The following is a 19206-nucleotide window of genomic DNA, read 5'->3' as shown; positions in this document are numbered from 1 at the left end:
ACCTTCCGGAGCAGGGGTGTGAAGCAACAGCAACTATTTTCCCATGGCTCAACCTTACAATTTTCTTGGAAATTTGCAGGCTGTCATTCAGCTGGCTTCTCAATAGCGCGGGGCTCTCCTGCACATTGAAAGCGAAATTCCTCCTTTCGTCCTCTTCTGGAGCTCAGCACGCATGGTCACTGGCCACATAAATGGGCCCCTCATACTCCTTGGGGCTAATGAAAACCGCACACACTTAGCATACAGTGTGGCATCATTATCCCATTATTCTACTTTACACATGAGAGAAATAAACCCCCCAAAGCTAAGTGTTTCAGGAGCAGGGTGTCTGGGTCTCTGATCACCTCCCCCAAGGCCAGAGCAATCTCCTCACGAGACCTGTGATTCTCGAGCTGTTGGGCTCCCAGCAATGCGCAAAGCTGGAGGGACGAAGTAGACAGGGTCTCCAGGCTGACCAGCCAGGACCCACCACAAAGCAACATATGGTGAATACTCACGGAATGAATCGATGACTAACTGAATGAATGAATGAATGAAGAAATGCGTCAGAGCCCCTGTTTATCTATATTGGAGCTCCAGGTAAGACTCTAATGGGGAAAATGGTTCTGTGTGTGAAAGCAGGCCTGAAAACCATAGCCCTAGACAGTGCTGACCTCCCCCTACTGGTGGGTTTTCAGAGCAGAGCTGATGTGGCGGGGCGGAGAGATGTGGGGAGGAGGTAACCCGAAGAACCTTGAAGCATAGCTGGCAGCTGGATGACGGATACAAGGCACCATTGCCTCCTTCTAGCTTAAAAGTCCTAAATCTGTAGTCCTTGGACCTCCCTGAATACTAGGCAAAACTTCACACACATTTTCCTCAGCAGAAGATAGGAAGTTCTCATCAGATTCTTGAAGGAACACGTGACCTACAAAAGGTTGTGCAGTGCGGCTCTGTCACGACTTTAAATCTCCACAGACATGGGTAATTTTAGTTATAAGGAGTCTGAACATTTTATAGCAAGGAAATGGCGGGACACAAAGGGCTGACTGGCCCAGAGCCCCTTGGCGGGTCTGTGGCTGGGTGAGGGTCTGGGTCTGGGATTTAGGGGGTAGTTCATTCTAACACATCCAGGGGCCTTAACTTAAGCTGGAGCCTCTGGCTGGGCTTCCGGATCCCCACTTAACTGCTTGTAAAACTGGGAGGAGGTATATTTTGCTACGGGAAGGAGTCAGTGCTTTCGTCAGATTCTCGGAGGGTCTGTGACCTAGATACGGCTAAGGACCACTGCAATCCTCTAGGTTGGTCCTCAGTCTGGCCTTCACCACAAAACCTGGAGAACTCATGGGCAGAGCTACCCTGAGGCAACTGACCTTTGCTCAGGGTGGGGGTGCAAGTACTGACGTTTATACTCTGGCCCGCGCCCTGCAACGTTCTCCTAGCACGCTAATACCAGCCCTCTCCCAATAACAGGCAGAGAGCAAGACAGTGTCTCTGGTGACAGAACTGAGTGGGCTGAACAAGGTCACAGAAACTTCTTGACATCAGCCAAAGATGTCAGAGCTGAGACTTTGGACATGCTCAGAACAGTTTCCACCAATACGGGCTCTGTCCCCTGGGAGTGACTGCAGGAGCAGGCGAACCAGTGAGTGCTCAGTTAAATGTCGTCTTAATTTGGAGAGTGCAGAGGGATTTTTTTTTTAATCAACAGTCAAGCCATTCCCCACCACCGGGAGTGCAATGCGGTGCTTGGTGCTCATTCGGAGCCTGGGGGCAGCTCAGAGATGGACAGGCAGCCTCCATGTCTGTCCCCCAACTTCAGCGTGGCAACTCACCGATCCTACCTCTCCTCTGGCTGAAACAAGAGTGAGATGGCAACCACTACCCTTGGGACTCTGGAAAGAACCAAATACCAAAAAGGAGGTGACAGGAGGGGGAGGCTCAGCTGGGCACATAGTGTGTAACTAGAAAACAGGACAGCATTTTTCAGCCCCTAGTAAATATTGGGTGGGTACAATAGAATGGGTGGGGTGAAGAGGAAGGCAGGATCAGAAGCACTCATTCAACAGATATTTTCTATTTGTTGAACAATTACTATGTGGCAAAAGTAGCACTGGGAATAGCAGTGGGGGGGGTACATAGCATCAGTTCTTTAATGAATATTTAATGCACCTACTAGGTGCAGGATAGGCTTGGTGTTGGATGAAGAAGGGGCAGTGCACAGAATCACTCATTCATTGAATAAATGCATACTGAACATTGTATTAGCACTGAAGATACAGTGAACCAAACAGCCTTGCTCACGCTGTAGCATCAGGGCTCCCTGGAAACAGCATCTCCGATGAGGAAACTGAGGCAGCAGAGCTTCACACAAAGGTCTCACTGCTGAGGGCACCAGGCCCCAAACCTCAGGTCACCCAGTATACTGACCCAGGCTGGCCCTGCTGTCAGGGGCCATCTCCCGGCCCTCCCCCAACATTTCCTTTTGGGGCTCTAACAATGAGTCATTCATAATGGAATTTTAATGGCAAAAGCACAGCGGTTCTGGGTCTTCCGATGTAGCCTATCCCCTGGGGCTGCGTGGAGACTGTGGTGACGGAACAGCTGAGGATTTCTGGCCCCTTGACAGCGTCTCTCTCAGGACTCTCCCATCCCTCCCTCTCCAGGAGCAGAGCTTAAAAATATCCCACTTCCAAGTTTGCCACTGAATCAGTACTTAATCTGTAACAATTGAGGGGGAGGGAGAGCTGTACCTGGCCACCACCGCAGGACACCCAGTGTCCCTGGACAGTCTGAACTGCCCCAGGCATGGTCTGGAGAAAGCAGTAATCAGAGAGCCCAAAATGACAATCACAGGGGAAGAGGCTGGCAAGTGCAGCTTCACAAGAGGGTGCCCCACAAAGGTCACAGCAATCTGCAGGGAGCTGGCTCTGTGCTCATCCCCACAAGGGGAGCACTGGGTTAACCAAGTTCTTTTCTGCTGGACTTCTTGGAACCTGGAATATGCTGATGTGCATTGTGAATCTATAAAAAGGGGATGTCTAGTGCAGCAGTGCTTCCCAAACTTATTTGACCACAGAAACCTTTTTTTTTTTTGCAGAGAGATTAGTGCACTGCATAGCTTAAAACTGAGCACACTGAGCTCCCACCTGAGTGGGGCCGTGTGCTAAGTGCTGAGGACACTGCAATATGAAGACAAGGTCCCTGCCCCAACTTGAGGGGACAGGGAGGGGGAGGCCAGTGTGCAGAGCAGCCCTGGAAAGGCAGCAGGGGGCAGGGGGGCTTAGGGTTCCAGTGGTGGCAGGAAAGTGTGCCAGGGTCACCCGAGGTTGGGGAAAGGGGTGAGAAGCAGAGAGGGAAATGTGAACACAGTCTCCCCCAACTCCTCCCACCTTTGAAATGGGTCTTTCCCATTTGAACAATCACTAAGAGTTTTGCTCCTCAGTCCCTCCCACACCTCACTCTCAACCACATCTATGCTATTGAACTTGGGCTAACATCCAAAAGCCAGGGCACAGCTATTCACAAATTCAGTAATTGGAGTCATTAGCGTTGACTCAGAAATCATTTTTTCTGAGTCTCTCTCGGAGAAGCTTTTAAGACCCTTTAAATTGGTTAATGGAAAGTTTAGAGATGAGAATGGAGCCTCGGCTTTTAGCTCCCCCTGCCCGTCTCCCTGGCTCTCCCCCACACCCTTAAGGGCAGAGTGATGAGATAATCCCCTATCGGTTTTATTAAACTCCCATGCATTTCTGGCACACCCTTCTCAACAGAAGGGCTTACGATCCACACTCTCCTGCTCCAGGAATCTCCATTCGCTCCCTCATGTTGGCAGGATGGTGAAAACGCTTTTGTGTAACATTGCATGTGAATGGTGCAAAAGAGCCCTGGCCCAGGACTCAGGAGACCTGGGTCCTCTCCTGGCCTGGTGACTCACAAAGCCATGTATACATGAGCATCACCCTGCCTCCTCAGGCCTGTGTGAGCACCATGGTCTTTTCCATGGTGAAGTGGCCCCAGTCAGCCCTGCAGAGGAGGAGGGTAGATAGCACCGCCCTTAGTCTGCAGCTGTGGAGAACACTGCAGTGAGTCAGGCTACTCACTGCTTGAAGGTGACATGGCCACGCAAAGGGTCATGGCCAGAACCTGGGTCTTCACACACTTTCCTCTTCAGTGCTGCGCTGGGGTGGGTATTTAAGGTTCTTTGGGAAGGGTGGCGGGTAACTGGCCTCTTCCTGGGGACTCAAGTTTGGTATCTCTGAGAACCCACAGGCTCCATCTTTAGAGGCTGAAGGTCTGCAAAAAATTGAGGAGAAAAAAAAATCAAGCAGATGCATCAGGCATTTTAGGCAAGAAACTCCATAGTTCCAAATTGGACAATCATGAATCCGCTGGAGATGATCAAAAGTGAACGGACTCAGTGTTCCCCAGTTCCAGCTGTTCACGGAGCCACTTCAGGACTTCCGCCACCTCTGGATCTGTGCTCCCTGTGAGCAACGTCATGACATTTTCCTTTAAGTCAATGCACTATTTTTCATATCTGTGAAACCCTTCGGATCTGTGAAACATACTAGTCATATTTGTACATTAAATATTAAATACACAACTATAAAAATGAAAATATTAATTTGAATACCACCTAAAATCCTCTTGTGAACCACCAGAAGCACACAGATCAGATGCTGGCAAAAAAAATGTGGTCTAAGCTTGAGGAAACTATGGGGAAGGAGAAGGTCACTGATTTTTTCCAAGACAAAGGCTAAGTGAAGACCAGGGTCTCTGGACCCTTCAGTACAGTTTTTCACAGGTCACTGAATGAATCCTTTTTGTGCACCAACCAGAAATGCCTGTAATTGTATCCACTGCTGCTCTGTGAGGCTATCAACTGGGGGGGAAGGTCAAAGTCATTTATTAGCCATGCACTTGGAATTGCTTGAGAACCTGGCTCCCACTGGAATTTCTACCCTGAAAAGGGTAACTGACACTCATCTTATTGCCATCCACTTCCTCCCCAGCCTCCCCACCCTGCACCAGTGACAGGTATTACCAGTGACTGTGCTTGGTCTCACCTTAGCCAAAACCCAGCCTGACAACACTCCTTTCCAAAGGCCAGGGATGTGTGGGCACAGGCCTGCTGGGGGCTCCAGGGCTGGCTCCGAGATGGCCACTTCTGCAGAGGAGGCCAAGGTTCCCTGTACTCCAGGCATGTGGGAGGCATGAGGCTCCTGCCAGCAGGGGGTTCAGGCTGCAGAGGGAAGGGCTGGAGAAGGACTTCAGTCCTGTGCCGGCCCGGTCCCGGGGTCCGGGGACTGCAAGGAAAGGTGAGAACTCTTACTAGTGCTGTACTCTTGGGTTCCCAGTTTGCAGCAAGGACTTCTTAAAGGACCTGGTTCCCCTGGCACGATTAACTCCCGCCTGTCCAAAGGGCCTGTCGGCAAGCAGGGTAATTCAGGGTGCTGAGGCAGCCTTGGGACATTGTCCCTCCTGGAAAATCACCAGAGCAGCTGCCATTTATTTAATACCTGCTGTATGCCAGGCTGCGTTAAGCCCTTTATAGTCACCACAGTTAATGCTTATAACCACTGAATGAGTAAAGCACTACTAGTACCCATGTATTCCAAGGTGAAAAAACTGAGGCTCAAAGACACGGAGTCCAAGTTCAGTGACAGCACACGGTTAAAACAGGTTTGTCTGACTCGAAAAGCTGTGCTATTACCCATCACTGTGGCAGGAAATGACAGGACACCAAGAGCTACTGCCACGCCTCTCTGTCACAGGTACGGAGCTCAGGGGAGGGACCCTGTTGGCTTTGACTTGCTTCCGTACCTGCTGCCTCCATGGAAGAAAAAAGGGTCTGAAGCCTCTCCTGGGCGGGCTCGTTCCCCAGAGCTGCTGACTGCTGGTAACATCTCACAGCCTCTGCCAGATTCCTCTGCACACCAAGGCCCCTCTCATGGCAGATTCCCAAGTGGTACCTGCTCTGTGAGTCCTAAAAGAGAACACAGACAGACACACAGATGTGCACACATGCAGAACTGAAGAACTGAATGCCAAGGTGGGAGAAAGGTGGAGCAGTCTGGCATGCTGGCGCTTTGTCAGGTAGGGGCAGGGTCCAGCGCTGGCCCTCCCTCTACCCTGGATCTCATCCATGACAAGCCAGAGGCCCCAAGCCCACCCAACACAATGGACCCCTCCACCCTGGGAGGGTCTAGCCAGAGCAATGTATGAGCTTCTCTCTGTGAGGCTAAAAGTATGCAGAAGTGAAGGCTACAGGCAGCACTCAGCCCAGCTATGGGAAACCCAAGAGTCAGGGGCCTATGTTATCCTGAAAGAGTCAGGAGCAAGGGTGGAGGTTAGGCTTCCCAAAGGTCTTCCTGAATTTCTGCAAATAGGGCTGCACAGAATACATTACAGAGAAAGTATTTCTCCTCATCTGAAAGGTTAGAAGGTGGCCCCTTTGCCCAAGGCTCAAAATCCTCTCTACTCACTGAGAACTATCTCCTCCTTGGAGAGGCAGTGTCTGCTCGGGCTGGAAGCCAGGCCTGCACAGCCAGACTGCATGGCTTCCAGCCTGGGTTCCCCCATGTACCAGCTGTGTAACTCAGGCACATTGGCCTACATCTCTGTCTCAGTTTCCTCATCTGTAAAGTCCACATAATAATGGCACATGCCATATTATGCTGTTGTGAGGATTGAATGTGTTAACATATAAAAAGTACTTAGATTAGTGTTACTATTTTCAAACCTTGAGTTGCCTACATCATTTCTCTCTCCCTCTCTAGTGGAATGTTTTCATTATACTAAATCTTCCAACTTAAAAAAACAAAACTCTTGGTTGATTCCCAACCCTGGTCCAATTTCTCTTCTACCTTCTACAGTTAAATTTCTGAAAGGAGTTCCTGTAGCAGGCAGACCAAAGTCTGTGCAATGAACATGGTGGGCTCAAGGCTACAGGCTGGCTGAGAACACAGCACTCGGTATTTGTAAGGCCGAAACACCCACCCTGCCGCTGCTCAGCACAAACCTGGGGAGCTAAAGTCCCTGGTGGGATGGATGCATGTAAGGCCTGTGCCCCAGCACAGTCACCTGGCACTCCTTTGTGCGTCTCGCCCCCTAGCGGACTGGAGGACCGAAGCAGGCCAGGTGCCCCGCGTGTCCAGCAGAGGGATCCAAGCCTGCTCAGTCCCAGGAGTGCTCTGCAGCTCTTTTAAGGAAAGACAGGCACAGAGGACAGTACTGGTTGGTGACACCAGTCCCGTTTGACAGCTACTACAGGTACTCTGGGCAACACAGAGTGAAAAGGGGCAAGTGCTCTGATGCCCAAGAGATCACTGAAGCTATTGGAGTGTTTGGCCAGGAAACAGAGAAGCCACAGTCCCTATGCAGGGCAGTCCCAGTCTGTGCATGCTGCTTGTGTTCATCCAGGACTCCTGGGCCTTCAAGGCGCAACTCAAAAACATGCACTGCTCAAATACACTTGAGAAACACAGCAAACCACAGATGCCTTCTCGGTAATTCACCATGACTGAAAGTTCTGAGATTTCTTGCATTAAAGATATCTGTTTAACTCATTATTTCCCCAAGCCAACGGACCCTTTCCCCACCTCAAATTACTTATAAATATCCCGTACAACGAACGCTCTGTGGAATCAACTCTGGGGCACTTTGCCTAAGCGAAAATGCCCCCAGTTCACAGACAACCAGCCACCCACTCCCCCGCCCCCACCAGCCACTGCAACTGCCTGGGGTATTCACTTCATGTGTCTTCTGAACCCCCTGCACTACAATATGTGTAACTATGCACTTTTTGTGTGTACAACTGGCCAACCACTTTCACACCTGTTATCTTAACCATACTCTGATCTTCACGACAACCCTGTGACGTGGCAGNATCAACTCTGGGGCACTTTGCCTAAGCGAAAATGCCCCCAGTTCACAGACAACCAGCCACCCACTCCCCCGCCCCCACCAGCCACTGCAACTGCCTGGGGTATTCACTTCATGTGTCTTCTGAACCCCCTGCACTACAATATGTGTAACTATGCACTTTTTGTGTGTACAACTGGCCAAGCACTTTCACACCTGTTATCTTAACCACACTCTGATCTTCACGACAACCCTGTGACGTGGCAGACAGGCAGGCATTATGATCCGTCCCAGGTTTAGGGACACGGGAACAGGTCTGGATCTATAAGTGCAGGCCCAGCAGTGTGCTGGTTAATGTTTAACCCTGACTCTCCAGGGGGAAAAGCCCTGCTCTGCAGCATTTAGCAATTTCTATGGTGCAAATATTCCTACCATGGCTGGTTTTACACCACCCATAGCTCTCTCAGGCAGGTTCGAGCCAGCTCCAGGACACGACTGGACCTGCAAAAGGTCACCCAGGAAGTTGGCGAGAGTTAAGGCTTAACACTGGCCCAATATTCCTATCCAAAAAACTTGGTGCCAGTTCCAAAGTTCCTTCCTTTATCAAAGTTAATCCCCAATATGCCTGGATACTGGAGACCTCATACCCCATTGTTGGCTGCAAGCCAAAGATACTTCACAGCTCTCTGCTCATCCAGGTATGGCTCCTTGGTAAAAAGCACCCCGAGGAAAGCCTGAGCCTGTGGTTAGGAGGAAGGAAAAACATATTTTGGTCACTGCCAGGCCCCACATGCCCTGGGTGCCCAGGAGAGATGCCCCATCCCTGCCCATGACATGTACCTCTCTCAAGCCTGAGTCTGCAGCCTGCGTCAACATGGACACTGCCCTCCGCTGCTTAGGGTCCCATGAAGAGGCTGGGCCTTGTAGCAGGCACTTGGCGTAGCGGTACTGAGCCAGGCTGTGGCCCTGGCTGGCAGCCAGCTGGTAGCAAAGGACAGCCTAGGGCAAAGGGAGAAAGGCCATCAACTGGTGACTCTGGAAGCCAGCTTTTTCTCTGAGTGAAATTTCAAAACATTATTTAATTAAATAATACATAATCATAATAGACTAGTCAGAAAGTACAGATAAGCCAAAAAATTTTAAATACAGATAAAATGAGAAATAGAAACATACAATGCTAAGAAATCCTGCCTCCTAAAGATGATTCTGTTAACATTTTAGTGTACAGCCTTACATTTCTTCATCTATATGTATTTACATATGTATACTACACATTATATGTACTTACACACACATAAACATGCATGTGTGTATAGGGGTAGAGAGGTTCCTAGAGGAAGCTGTGAGTGCCTACACTCGCAGGGTGTGCGCTCAATGTCAACTGGTATCAATCAATTCTCCACTGAGGAAACAGGTTGCTTCCCTTTGCTACCGTATAAAATTTCAAGAAACGCATTCTTGTATATAACATCTGCACTTATTCTTTTTTTGTACATTGTTTGTTTCAGCCTTATCTTTTTTAAGAAAAGATTTTTACTTATTTATTTATTTTTAGACAGAGGGGAATGGAGAAGGAGAAACATCAATGTGTGGTGTCCTCTTGCGCTCCCCACACTGGAGAACCTGACCTGCAACCCAGGCATGTGCCCTGACTGGGAATCAAACCAGTGATCCTCTGCTTCGCAATCCGGTGCTCAATCCACTGAGCCACACCAGCCAGGGCTGCACTTATCCTTTTTTTAGAACCAATTAACCCACTCACCAAAGTGACATTCTAGGCCAGGGGTATCAAACTTATTTTCACTGGGGTTTTATCATCAGCCTCGTGGTTGTCTTCAAAGGGCTGAATATAATTTCAACTCCTTAACAGTCAAGGAGTAGTTACATTTATACAATCCTAAAATTACATGTAAACCTTTTTTTAAAAAATATAAGACCTTTTTTAAAATTTTTATTTATTTATCTTTAAAGGGGAAGGGAAGGAGAGAAGGAGAGAAATATCAATGTACGTACGGTTGCCTCTCGTGAGTCCCCTGCTGGGAACTGGCCTGCAACCCAGGCATGTGCCCTGACTGGGAATCGAACCGTGATCGTGTGGATCGCAGGCCCACGCTCAATTCACTGAGCTACACCAGCCAGGGCTACATTTACCCTTTTGAAGGCAACTGTGAGGCTCATGTGGTCCCCAGTGAAAATGAGTTTGACACCCCTGTTCTAGGCCCTGAGGATGCAGCTGCAAAGAAGATAAGGGCACTGGTCTGACTGGGCTTAAAGTCGAAATTCCTAGAAATTAAGAGGATTTTTTAAATTTTATTTATTCATTTTTTAGAGGAAGGGAAGGGGGAGAAATACTGAGATTGGTTGCCTCTCACATGCCCCCAACTAGGGAACTGGCTTGTGACCCAGGCATGTGCCCTGACCAGGAATCAAACGTGCGACCTTTTGGTTCACAGGCCAGTGCTCCACCCACTGAGCCACATCAGGCAGGGCATTAAGAGCTTTTTAAAAATGTTTCCCTCACAGCTGGGAGAGAAATGGGGGCTTTCCCCAAGCCCCGTCCATTGCTCTTTCTGGAGGTCACTCTGGGCCGGCCTTGCAGCACAGGGGATGGGTCTGGGGCAGGAAAGGGGGTGCGGTACCTTGCCGAGGTCCCTGGAGGTGCCTCTGCCATACTCGTGACACAAGCCCTCGTTGTATTGTGCTTTGCTGTAGCCGCGTGCTGCTGCTTTCTGGAAGTAGGAAAAGGCCACCGTGTAGTCCCCGTTCCTCATGTTCTCTGTCCCTGTAGGAAAGCGCAGGGTGTAGACACTCACGGCTTCCTCTTCAAACCTCCCTACATCCTCAGCCAGGTGCCCACAGGCTTCTTCCCTTCTTTTTTTGTACTGGACAATTTGCATATGTTTCCATCCTAACATTTCACTGGCTAGCCATACACATCAGTGGGTTCTGCCCTCATCTATACCATCCTCCTCTGGGTTGTAATGTCCTGATTTCCCTCTGAGAACAGCCCTTTCCCCACTGCTGTCAATCAACGTGTCTCCTCTCTTCCCAACCAATGAGACCCTCCCCTGCGAAATCTGACTGTTGATCTCCTTCCCACAGGAGAAAACTCAGCTTTTGCAGGTTGATTCTGAGGACAGCACTATCAGTTACTGCACCCTGGGTCCCGGGGGCTTCCCTGACTCCCGTCCTTTCTGAGGTTTGGCAGGTCAACAGACCTTGATAGGTTCCCTTCATATTTAACAGCCAGAGTGGATTTAGGCCAGGGTGTCAAACTCAATTTCAGTGGGGGCCACATCAGCCTCGAGGTTGCCTTCAAAGGGCTAAATGTAATTTTAGGACTGTATAAATGTAATTACACCTTAACTGGGGCAAGGAGCTCGGCACTGCAGCTCAGTAGAAACAAGGTGTCACGCAGAATAAAACAAGGTGTTGGGCCGGATTCGGCCCACAGGCTTTGTGTTTGCCACCTGTGATTTAGGCTGTTCTAACCAACATAACCTCGCCCAGCTGACAACTGTTAATGTTGCTTTATGGGGACACTGTGAGAGATAATACAAGGGAGCAAAGACCTGAATTCAGGTGTGTCCAGCTCCAAAGCCCATGTTCTTTGACCTTCCAAACAAAAAGGAAAATAAGAGAGGGGCTAGGTGCAGCTGGCTCTCAACTCGAAGCCTTCGCCGATCTGTTTCTCTTGCCTGCGACATCCTTTCTGCCTCCATCATCATGCCTTCGTGTCCTGTCTCTGCCCTGGAACCTGCAGACCACACTCAGGCTTTAAACACTTTTTTTTGGTCATTTACTTAATATACAAGTCTTTTTCTACAACCTAAACTGTTTCAAGAGTGCAAGCCCGGTCTCCTCAATTAGACTCTAAAATCTTGGAAGCAGAAGCAGAAAAAGAGTGTAGAAATGACTTTACATAGGGTGAAAGCTCTATACAAATGCAAAATATGATTACAGGCTTATGCTCCTTTTGTGTTCTGTCACAGTGCTTAGCACTTGCTGAATAAATGAATATGTGAGTGAAGGAATGGGCAAGAAAATTCTCAGAAGAGACTATCTGCCCATCTAAATCACAAAAAGCTAATAAGGTAGAAGCCAGGTTGCATTCAGCCAGCACTGAATTAAAGTCACCTCCCTGCTGTCTGAAAACTCTCTGGACAAGTTCACAGAGCCCTCTTGTCCTTGAGGAGAAGACTCGAGAGGGCAAAAGATCCTGCCCTGTCCCCACTGCCCACACTGGCTCTATCAACACACCCTGATCCATCTACTCATCTCATTCTCCTCTGCCTCTACCCTAGACAAGCCACCACCACATTTTGCTTAGTCATCAGTAACAACGCAACCCAGTCTCCTGTTCCCCCTTGGGCTTCCCTACAATCCACATTTGTCCTTACAACAGCCAGAGAGATCTTTAAAAAGCAAATCAGACCACGTGAGTGCCCTTCTTCCTGCTCCAGCATAAAACCGTCTAATGGCTTCCTGCCTCACTTTGAACATCCACACTGTACCATGGCTCTGAAAATCTCACTTGATCTGGCCTCTGCTCCTTCTCTGATTCCACTTGCCCAGTGACCTCTAAGTTCCAGATGGAAATAAGACAGGCTTTTTTGTTGTTGTTAAACAGGTCTTAGCTCAAGGATCATCCCACCAGTGAGGACTTCCAAATCCAAAGTTGTTTCTGTTTAATTTTCTCCATAACATTTATCACCATCTGAAATTCTCTTTATTTGTCTGGCAATTTACTGTTTTCCTCTCCCTCAACTCACACGTTAGTTGCTCGGGTAAAGACTTTGTCTTGTGAAACACCATATCCCCGACACCTAAAAAAGGGCTGAGCAAGAGGCGAATGCTCAATAAATCTGTTCTGAATGAATCCCAGCCTCTCACCCACATGCTCACTAGACTCCAGGAGGTGCTGCTAGGACTACACATTGGAAGGCCTTAAACTGGGACGAATAGTGCAGGGGCATCTGGAGTCTCCAGAAGTGGGCGAGAAGTTCCTGCTCATGCACTTGAGGGCCTGTCACAAACCTCAGGAGCCTGTCCTTGCCTATGTGTAGCAGAGAATGCAAGGTAGTCTCCAAGACTTTCTCCCCTCTTACACAGAATTTTCGCGTAGGCACATGGTCATTCAGCTAAAGACTACATTCCCCAGTCTCCTCTGCAACTAGGGGCAGCCATAAGCCTACATTCCAGATGACGATTCGTGCAATTTCTAGGTCATGTCCTTAAAGGGATGGAGTGGCCCTTTAGCTTTCCCACCTTCTCCTTTCAGCTGCCTAGAATATGGATATAAGGGCAGGAGTTAAAATAGCCAAGGAAGACCTCAAAATGGGAGCCAGCTTTAAGACTGGCAGAAGGGTTTGAGTGAGAATGGGTCCCCAATACCACTGTGCCACCAGATCTGTCCACATACCTGGGAGAAAATAACACTCTCTGGTTTGCACTACTCCCTACCTGACTCTCTTTGACCTTCCCCATCCCCTTTCTGCCTGCCCATCTGCCTGCCTTGAGGCCGGGCCCACCCAGTTACCCAGGAAGTTGAAAGCAATGGAAACGCTGAGCTGGAAGAGCTGCTGAAGAGAAGTCACAGCCTCCTCCAGGGAAAGCGTTCTTGATTTATCTTGTTCCTAGGGAAGAAATATAAAGACTCACCATGGGGCAGTTCATTGGGATTGCTACCTGCCCAGGACAATGCTATAAAAATCTGGGTGGCCGAATCTGGATGATACCTGCTTCTCACTAGTGGGCTGAGTCGGAGCTGGTTTGGCCTTGGAGCTGAAGTTACTGCTGGCACGCAGAAAGCCGACAGCACCGAGATCTGCTGGGGAGATGGCCAACACCCAGCCAGGGCAGAGGAGAAAGTGTTACTTCTCATTCTCTCTCACTTTTCCAATGTCCCAGCTCCCCCATCCAGCACCATGGCAAGCAACCACAATAATTCTGAACTACCCCAGGAAGCATGGGGCCTCTCCGGAATGATAAGCTCCTTACCTGGCATGTACAGAAAGAAATGCTTGCTCCCCCTGCCTTCTGCTGATTCTAGGAGGTGGGGACATACCTTCCTCAGAGGGATCCTGAAGACCAGCTGCTCTCAAGGGGCTGTGTGAGGAGAGGCTCTCGGGCTGAGTGGAGGATTCTTCCTGGACCAGCCTGGGTTCCCTGAGGCCAGGGTGGCTGGGAACTGGGCTGTCAGTGGGGAGAATGTGCCTCCGCAGCGCTGGAAAGAGCCAACGACAACAGTCGGATCAGAAGGGGATCAGGCCCTGGCTGGTGTAGCTCAGTGGATTGAGTGCAGGCCTGCGAACCAAAGGATCGCGGTTCGATTCCCAGTCAGGGCACAGGCCTAGGTTGCAGGCCAGTTCCCAGCAGGGGACTCACGAGAGGCAGCCATACATTGATGTTTCTCTCCCTCTCTCCTTCCCCTCTAAAGATAAATAAATAAATAAAATCTTTAAAAAAAAAGATAAATAAACAAAAAGGAAAATAAGAGAGGGGCTAGGTGCAGCTGGCTCTCAACTCGAAGCCTTCGCCGATCTGTTTCTCTTGCCTGCGACATCCTTTCTGCCTCCATCATCATGCCCGACACCTAAATCTTTATTTATCTAAAGATAAATAAACAAAATCTTTTTTTTTTAAAGATTTTATTTATTTATTTATCTTTAGAGGGGAAGGAGAGAGGGAGAGAAACATCAATGTATGGTTGCCTCTCGTGCATCCCCTGCTGGGAGTTGGCCTGGCAGGGAACCAACCTGCAACCCAGGCATGTGCCCTGACTAGGAATTGAACCACGATCCTCTGGTTCGCAAGCCTGTGCTCAATCCACTGAGCTACACCAGCCAGGACTTTAAACAAAATCTTAAAAAAAAAAAAAAAGGAGGTGATCAGTACAGCCCGCTCAGGCTTGACTGAGTCCTTGCTGACATTTGGGGGACAGAAGGAAGAATTTGGAGACTCCTGTGACAGCTCTTCCACAGCCCTCCTCTCCTGTTTCCTTGGCGAGCATCCCTCCACGGGGGTTGAACGGGCCCACGTGCACCCCGATCACCCGCCCTGAGCATTAGTCGCTCCGCTGCATGAATCTTCCAGCGGCAGGGAGGCATCTGCTTTATTCACTCAATGCTGTAGCCACAGCACCTAACACTATGTTTGACGGTAACATTGATAATGATTAGATTGTAACAAGGACAAGAACTTAAACTACTACCTACTACAGAGTACTTTCTACGTGCCAGGCATGTAAGTCCTTGACATGGATTAATTCATTTAGTCCTCCCAAGAAACCTATGGGGTGGGGTTATCACCCCATTTTACAGTTCAAGAAACTGAGGCACAGGGAAGTTTAAAGTGACTTGTCCTGGTCTACAGCAGCTCTGGGACTTGAACTCCAGTAGTCTGACTCCACAGCCTTAACCAATGGGCTCACTGCCTCTGTACCACGGCACATAGTAGCTCCTCAAGATTCATTTATTAATGGATGACCAAACAGAGAGTGACCTGACTGGCTGAGGGGTAGGCAGGAAGCCACACCCAGGACCTAAAGTATCCTGCACCCTGGTGGGACTCCCCCATGCAAGGTGATGGGAGGACATGGGGAGCACTGAAGGGTAGGTGTGGCCCACACCCTGGGTGGATGGGTGGATGGCATTTCCTCACATTCCCCTTCCTCTGGCTGCAGATAGGAAAGGCAAGGAGCTGCTGCTGATGGTTCTTTTCCTGAGGTGTGTCCAGAGATGCTTCCTGGCCCAGAGAAATGCCCAGCCCAGCCCAGCCCAGCCCTCCTGTCCCCCAGACTGAGAACTCACAGGAGCACGGATGCCAGAAGGGAGATGAGAGGAAACAGTCCAGGGGACGGCGCCAAGAGCTGCGCTCTGCTCGCCGAGGTCCTGTTGGCAGGGATGCCCGGAAGTGGATCTGCCTCGCCAGCTGCAGGGCCAGCACTGCCAGAGTGCCCTGGGAAAGGCAGCATGTTAGGGACACAGCTCTCCAGCTAGCCAGCTCACACAGTCTCAGCCTTCAGCTCAAACATCGCTTCGAGAAGCCTTTCCTGACTCCTGGTTGGGCTAGCTCCTGCACTCCATGCCCTCACACTCTGGAACCCTGATCATACTGGTATTTAAGTAATCACCTCTACAATTATTCCACTAAGGTCTGACTCTCCTGTTAGTCTTAAAGCACAACGAGGGCAGGAACCCTGTCTGTTTCTCCACACCAATGTATCCCCAGCACCTAGCAGAGTGCTAAGATAGGTACACTAAATAAATGCATGAGGGAGTTACTCTATAAACAACATCTAAGCAGGCAAAGAGATAATGTGGTAAGCTGGGGCTCTGCCAAAAAAGTAGCCTCAGATCAGAGTTCCCCACCAGGCTCTCTCTCCTTCTCTTATCTGGCACAACTCCTCCATTCCCCCCACCCTGACCAAACCACCCCACCACACCCACGTTCACAGGTACGGGTTTACTGAAAGTGTCTCTTCTTTAACAGGCCTGCAGAACACCTAAGCTAGCTCCTAGCCCAGTGACTGCTTGGTTTTCCCTGTCTCTTCCTGTTGCAACAGGGACTGGGTACAATGACAAGACAGGGACAGTTTTAGCCTCGTGAAGTTTTGTATCTTCACTGAGGGAGGAAAACAAGAAGCCAAAGTACACAGAGAAATAAATACAATAATGACAACTCATGCTAAATGCCAAAAAGGAAACAAATCAGGGGTTACACAGACTGTGAGAGGAAGGCTTGGCAAGATAGGGAATCAGGGAAACCCTGTCTACTGGGGTGAAGTGTGAGCTGGGGCCAGAAGGAAGAGAAGGTGCTGGCATTGTGGCATTGTTGATAACAGGGACATGTACCCAGGGCCCTGGGGACAGCTTGTGCTCAGGCTCTTTCACATGGGCCGTAGTGACAAAGGGAAGGGATGGCATCGGGGCCCCAGAGGTCCAGGTCCTGTTTCCAAAAAGACTCACTGTGGGACCACCCTAGGGTCTGGATCTTGACAAAACGGGGCAATGCTCTCCTCTCCAAGGTGTATTATGCCTCTAGTCCGTAGCTCCCCAGAGAGAAGTGCCCCTATCGTGGAGACACCCCAGGCTCAGATATGCTGATGGCACCCTTTTACAGATGAGACAACTGAGGCTCAGAGAGGTCAAGTCACGTGCCAAGTTCATAGCATAGGAGTGATAGGGATGAGATGTGACAGACATAATGAGATGAGATGAGATGCATAGAAGTTCATAGCATAGAAGTGATAGGATGAGATGTGACAGTGATGTGTGTGCCAACTTCATTCAGAATGCCTTGTAAGCACAACCTGAAAGGCAGAGATTCTGCTCTATTAGACTGAGCAACTGACTTATATATAGATCTGATTCAGAAAATACTTATTGAGCAACTATCATGGGATCAGAATATAAACCAGGTGCTTTTACAAGCCATACTAGGTCCAGCAACCAAGCAATAAAGGGTGGTAGGTAAGAGTATGAGCTTCCCAGTAAAATCTGGCTCTTCAACTTAAAAGTTGTTTGACCTTAAGCCCTTGCTAGTGTAGCTCAGTGGATTGAGCGCAGGCCTGCGAACCAGAGGATCGAGGTTCAATTCCCAGTCAGGGCACATGCCTGGGTTGCAGGCCAGTTCCCAGCCGGGGATGCACTCACTACATGCAATCATACACTGATGGTTCTCTCCCTCTCTCCTTCCCCTCTAAAGATAAATAAACAAAATCTTAAAAAAAAAGTATTTTTTAAAAAAGTTGTGTGACCTTAAGCATGTCACCTAAAGTTTCAGAGCCTAAGTTTTCACACCTATAAAATGGAGATATTTCCTTTGAACGATTTTGGTAGGGATTAAAGAAGATAATGTACATATAACACTTCAAATTAATAAATAAAATATTAGCTATTTAGCATTATTTACTGTAAGCTCCATGAAGGCGAAAATCTTATCTACCTTGTTCTTTGCCATTTCCCTAGTGTCTAGTGAAAATGCCTGGTTCAGAGAGTGTTAAATGAATGCTTACTGAATAAAAGCAGAAGTACATGGAAGGCAGGGGACGAGGAGTGGCCCTCTCTCCCTAAATATGCTCCAATGACAGGTTACTGGAAATTTGAGTGTAGGTACAATAATGCCCTAGCCCATGTTTTGGGGCTCTATTTCCATGCAGGATCGTTCTCATCCACAATGAGGATCAAGGACAGGACTGACTGAGCCTTACCCACGATATGGCATCCCACACAGTGTTCGGGGAGACTCGGCCAGATATCCACTGGAAGCCATCCTTCCATCCATGAGACCTTGGGCCCCTGCTTGTGCTGGGACCAGGACCATGGGGGCCTGACCTAGATGATATAATACAGGCCATTAAGTTCTGTGCCAGGTAGGGGGGGTAGAGGGGGTACAGAGAGGAGAGAGATGACAGATGGCAGTATCTTACCTGTCAAAGCTTGGCACAGAGACCAGCAGGGTTGAGGAAGTGGCCTGAGACCCATCTGGGCTGGTGGACTTGCGGGTCACCCCCCGGAGGTCAGGTCCTAGCAGACGGGGAAGAGCTGTGCAGAGCGACAAAAATCAGTCACCTCAACATAAACAGGATTGAGGCAATGGCAGTACCATCAATCTTCACTCTGACACTTGACAGAGCCCCACCCCAGGGACCCCGGAATCTCTGGCATCTGACTGTGCAGAGGTTCTTAACACGTGGGAATCTTTCACTTAGTACAGATTCTAGGTGCCAACCCGGAACCAATAAACTAGGATAGTTCTGGGTGGAGCATCTATATTTTGAAAAAAGCTCCCTAGGCGATTCTGATCCCTCCTAAGGCTAACAATCACTGTTCTAAAATGAATGACCAGGCGTTTATACACAAACTCTTGTTCAATATTTGGAGCAGTTCGTCTCAAAGTCCCGCCTCTTTCCATTGTCACTGCCTACTCCATCGGCTTTACTCCACTTTCACTGACTCCACCCACCAGGTCCTGTTATTTGCCCCTCCTTGCACTAGCCCCACCTATCTCCTTGGCTCTAAGCTACCTTCTTCCCATTAGCGTCCCCACACCTCGAATTCCAATGGCCCTTCTTCTGAGGCATACCCGCCCTCTTAGGACCCTCCTTTTCCTCAGCTCTAACCCCGCCCACTAGTGCTGTGGCTCGGTCCTTCCGCTCGTCCCCTCCTCCAATTCTGAGTCTCCGCTGCCTCAAGACATGCGGCTCCAACGCCCCTCACTTCGGCTTAGGAGTCCCGTGAGGCGCCACATGTCTTCGTCGACACCATAGAGGCTCGAAGTCAAAACAGCGAGGCCAAACCACGGGACAGTGGCTACAGCCGCCGCTGTGGCGCGCTTCAGCCGGCTGAACCCCAGGAA

General features: G+C 49.5%; 1 protein-coding gene across 2 annotated transcripts; it reads right to left on the bottom strand.

Annotated features, from left to right (window-relative positions):
- Positions 1 to 2117: 2117 nt before the first annotated feature.
- DELE1 (DAP3 binding cell death enhancer 1) lies at positions 2118 to 19206 on the bottom strand. 2 transcript variants are annotated; one of them, XM_037062793.1, is made up of 13 exons: positions 19068 to 19206; positions 18278 to 18392; positions 18059 to 18182; positions 15657 to 15804; positions 13913 to 14071; positions 13584 to 13675; positions 13385 to 13481; positions 10485 to 10627; positions 8686 to 8844; positions 8493 to 8585; positions 5806 to 5968; positions 5049 to 5288; positions 2118 to 4275 (listed from the first exon to the last, which is right to left on the bottom strand). In XM_037062793.1, the coding sequence occupies exons 1-12, from the start codon at positions 19096 to 19098 to the stop codon at positions 5050 to 5052; spliced, it is 1563 nt and encodes a 520-aa protein (XP_036918688.1). In that variant the 5' UTR covers positions 19099 to 19206; the 3' UTR covers positions 2118 to 4275; position 5049. The 2 variants fall into 2 exon arrangements, with proteins under 2 accessions (XP_036918688.1, XP_036918694.1); XM_037062799.1 differs by having other exon boundaries at positions 13584 to 13672.

The sequence above is a fragment of the Sturnira hondurensis genome, unplaced genomic scaffold (genome assembly GCF_014824575.4).
Source record: "Sturnira hondurensis isolate 20B ecotype Veracruz unplaced genomic scaffold, ASM1482457v3 Scaffold0001120, whole genome shotgun sequence".
Taxonomy (NCBI): domain Eukaryota; kingdom Metazoa; phylum Chordata; class Mammalia; order Chiroptera; family Phyllostomidae; genus Sturnira; species Sturnira hondurensis.
Note: the sequence above shows the minus strand (reverse complement) of the source record. Positions and strands in the feature narration are given on the sequence as shown.

Coding starts and splice junctions, on each gene's coding strand:
- DELE1 (XM_037062793.1), bottom strand. CDS start 19,098: ATGTGGCGCCTCACGGGACTCCTAAGCCGAA. Junction 13,482..13,583: donor AGCCCACTAGTGAGAAGCAG/GTATCATCCAGA, acceptor TTTCTTCCCTAG/GAACAAGATAAATCAAGAAC. Junction 8,845..10,484: donor CCTCCAGGGACCTCGGCAAG/GTACCGCACCCC, acceptor CCTTTGCCCTAG/GCTGTCCTTTGCTACCAGCT.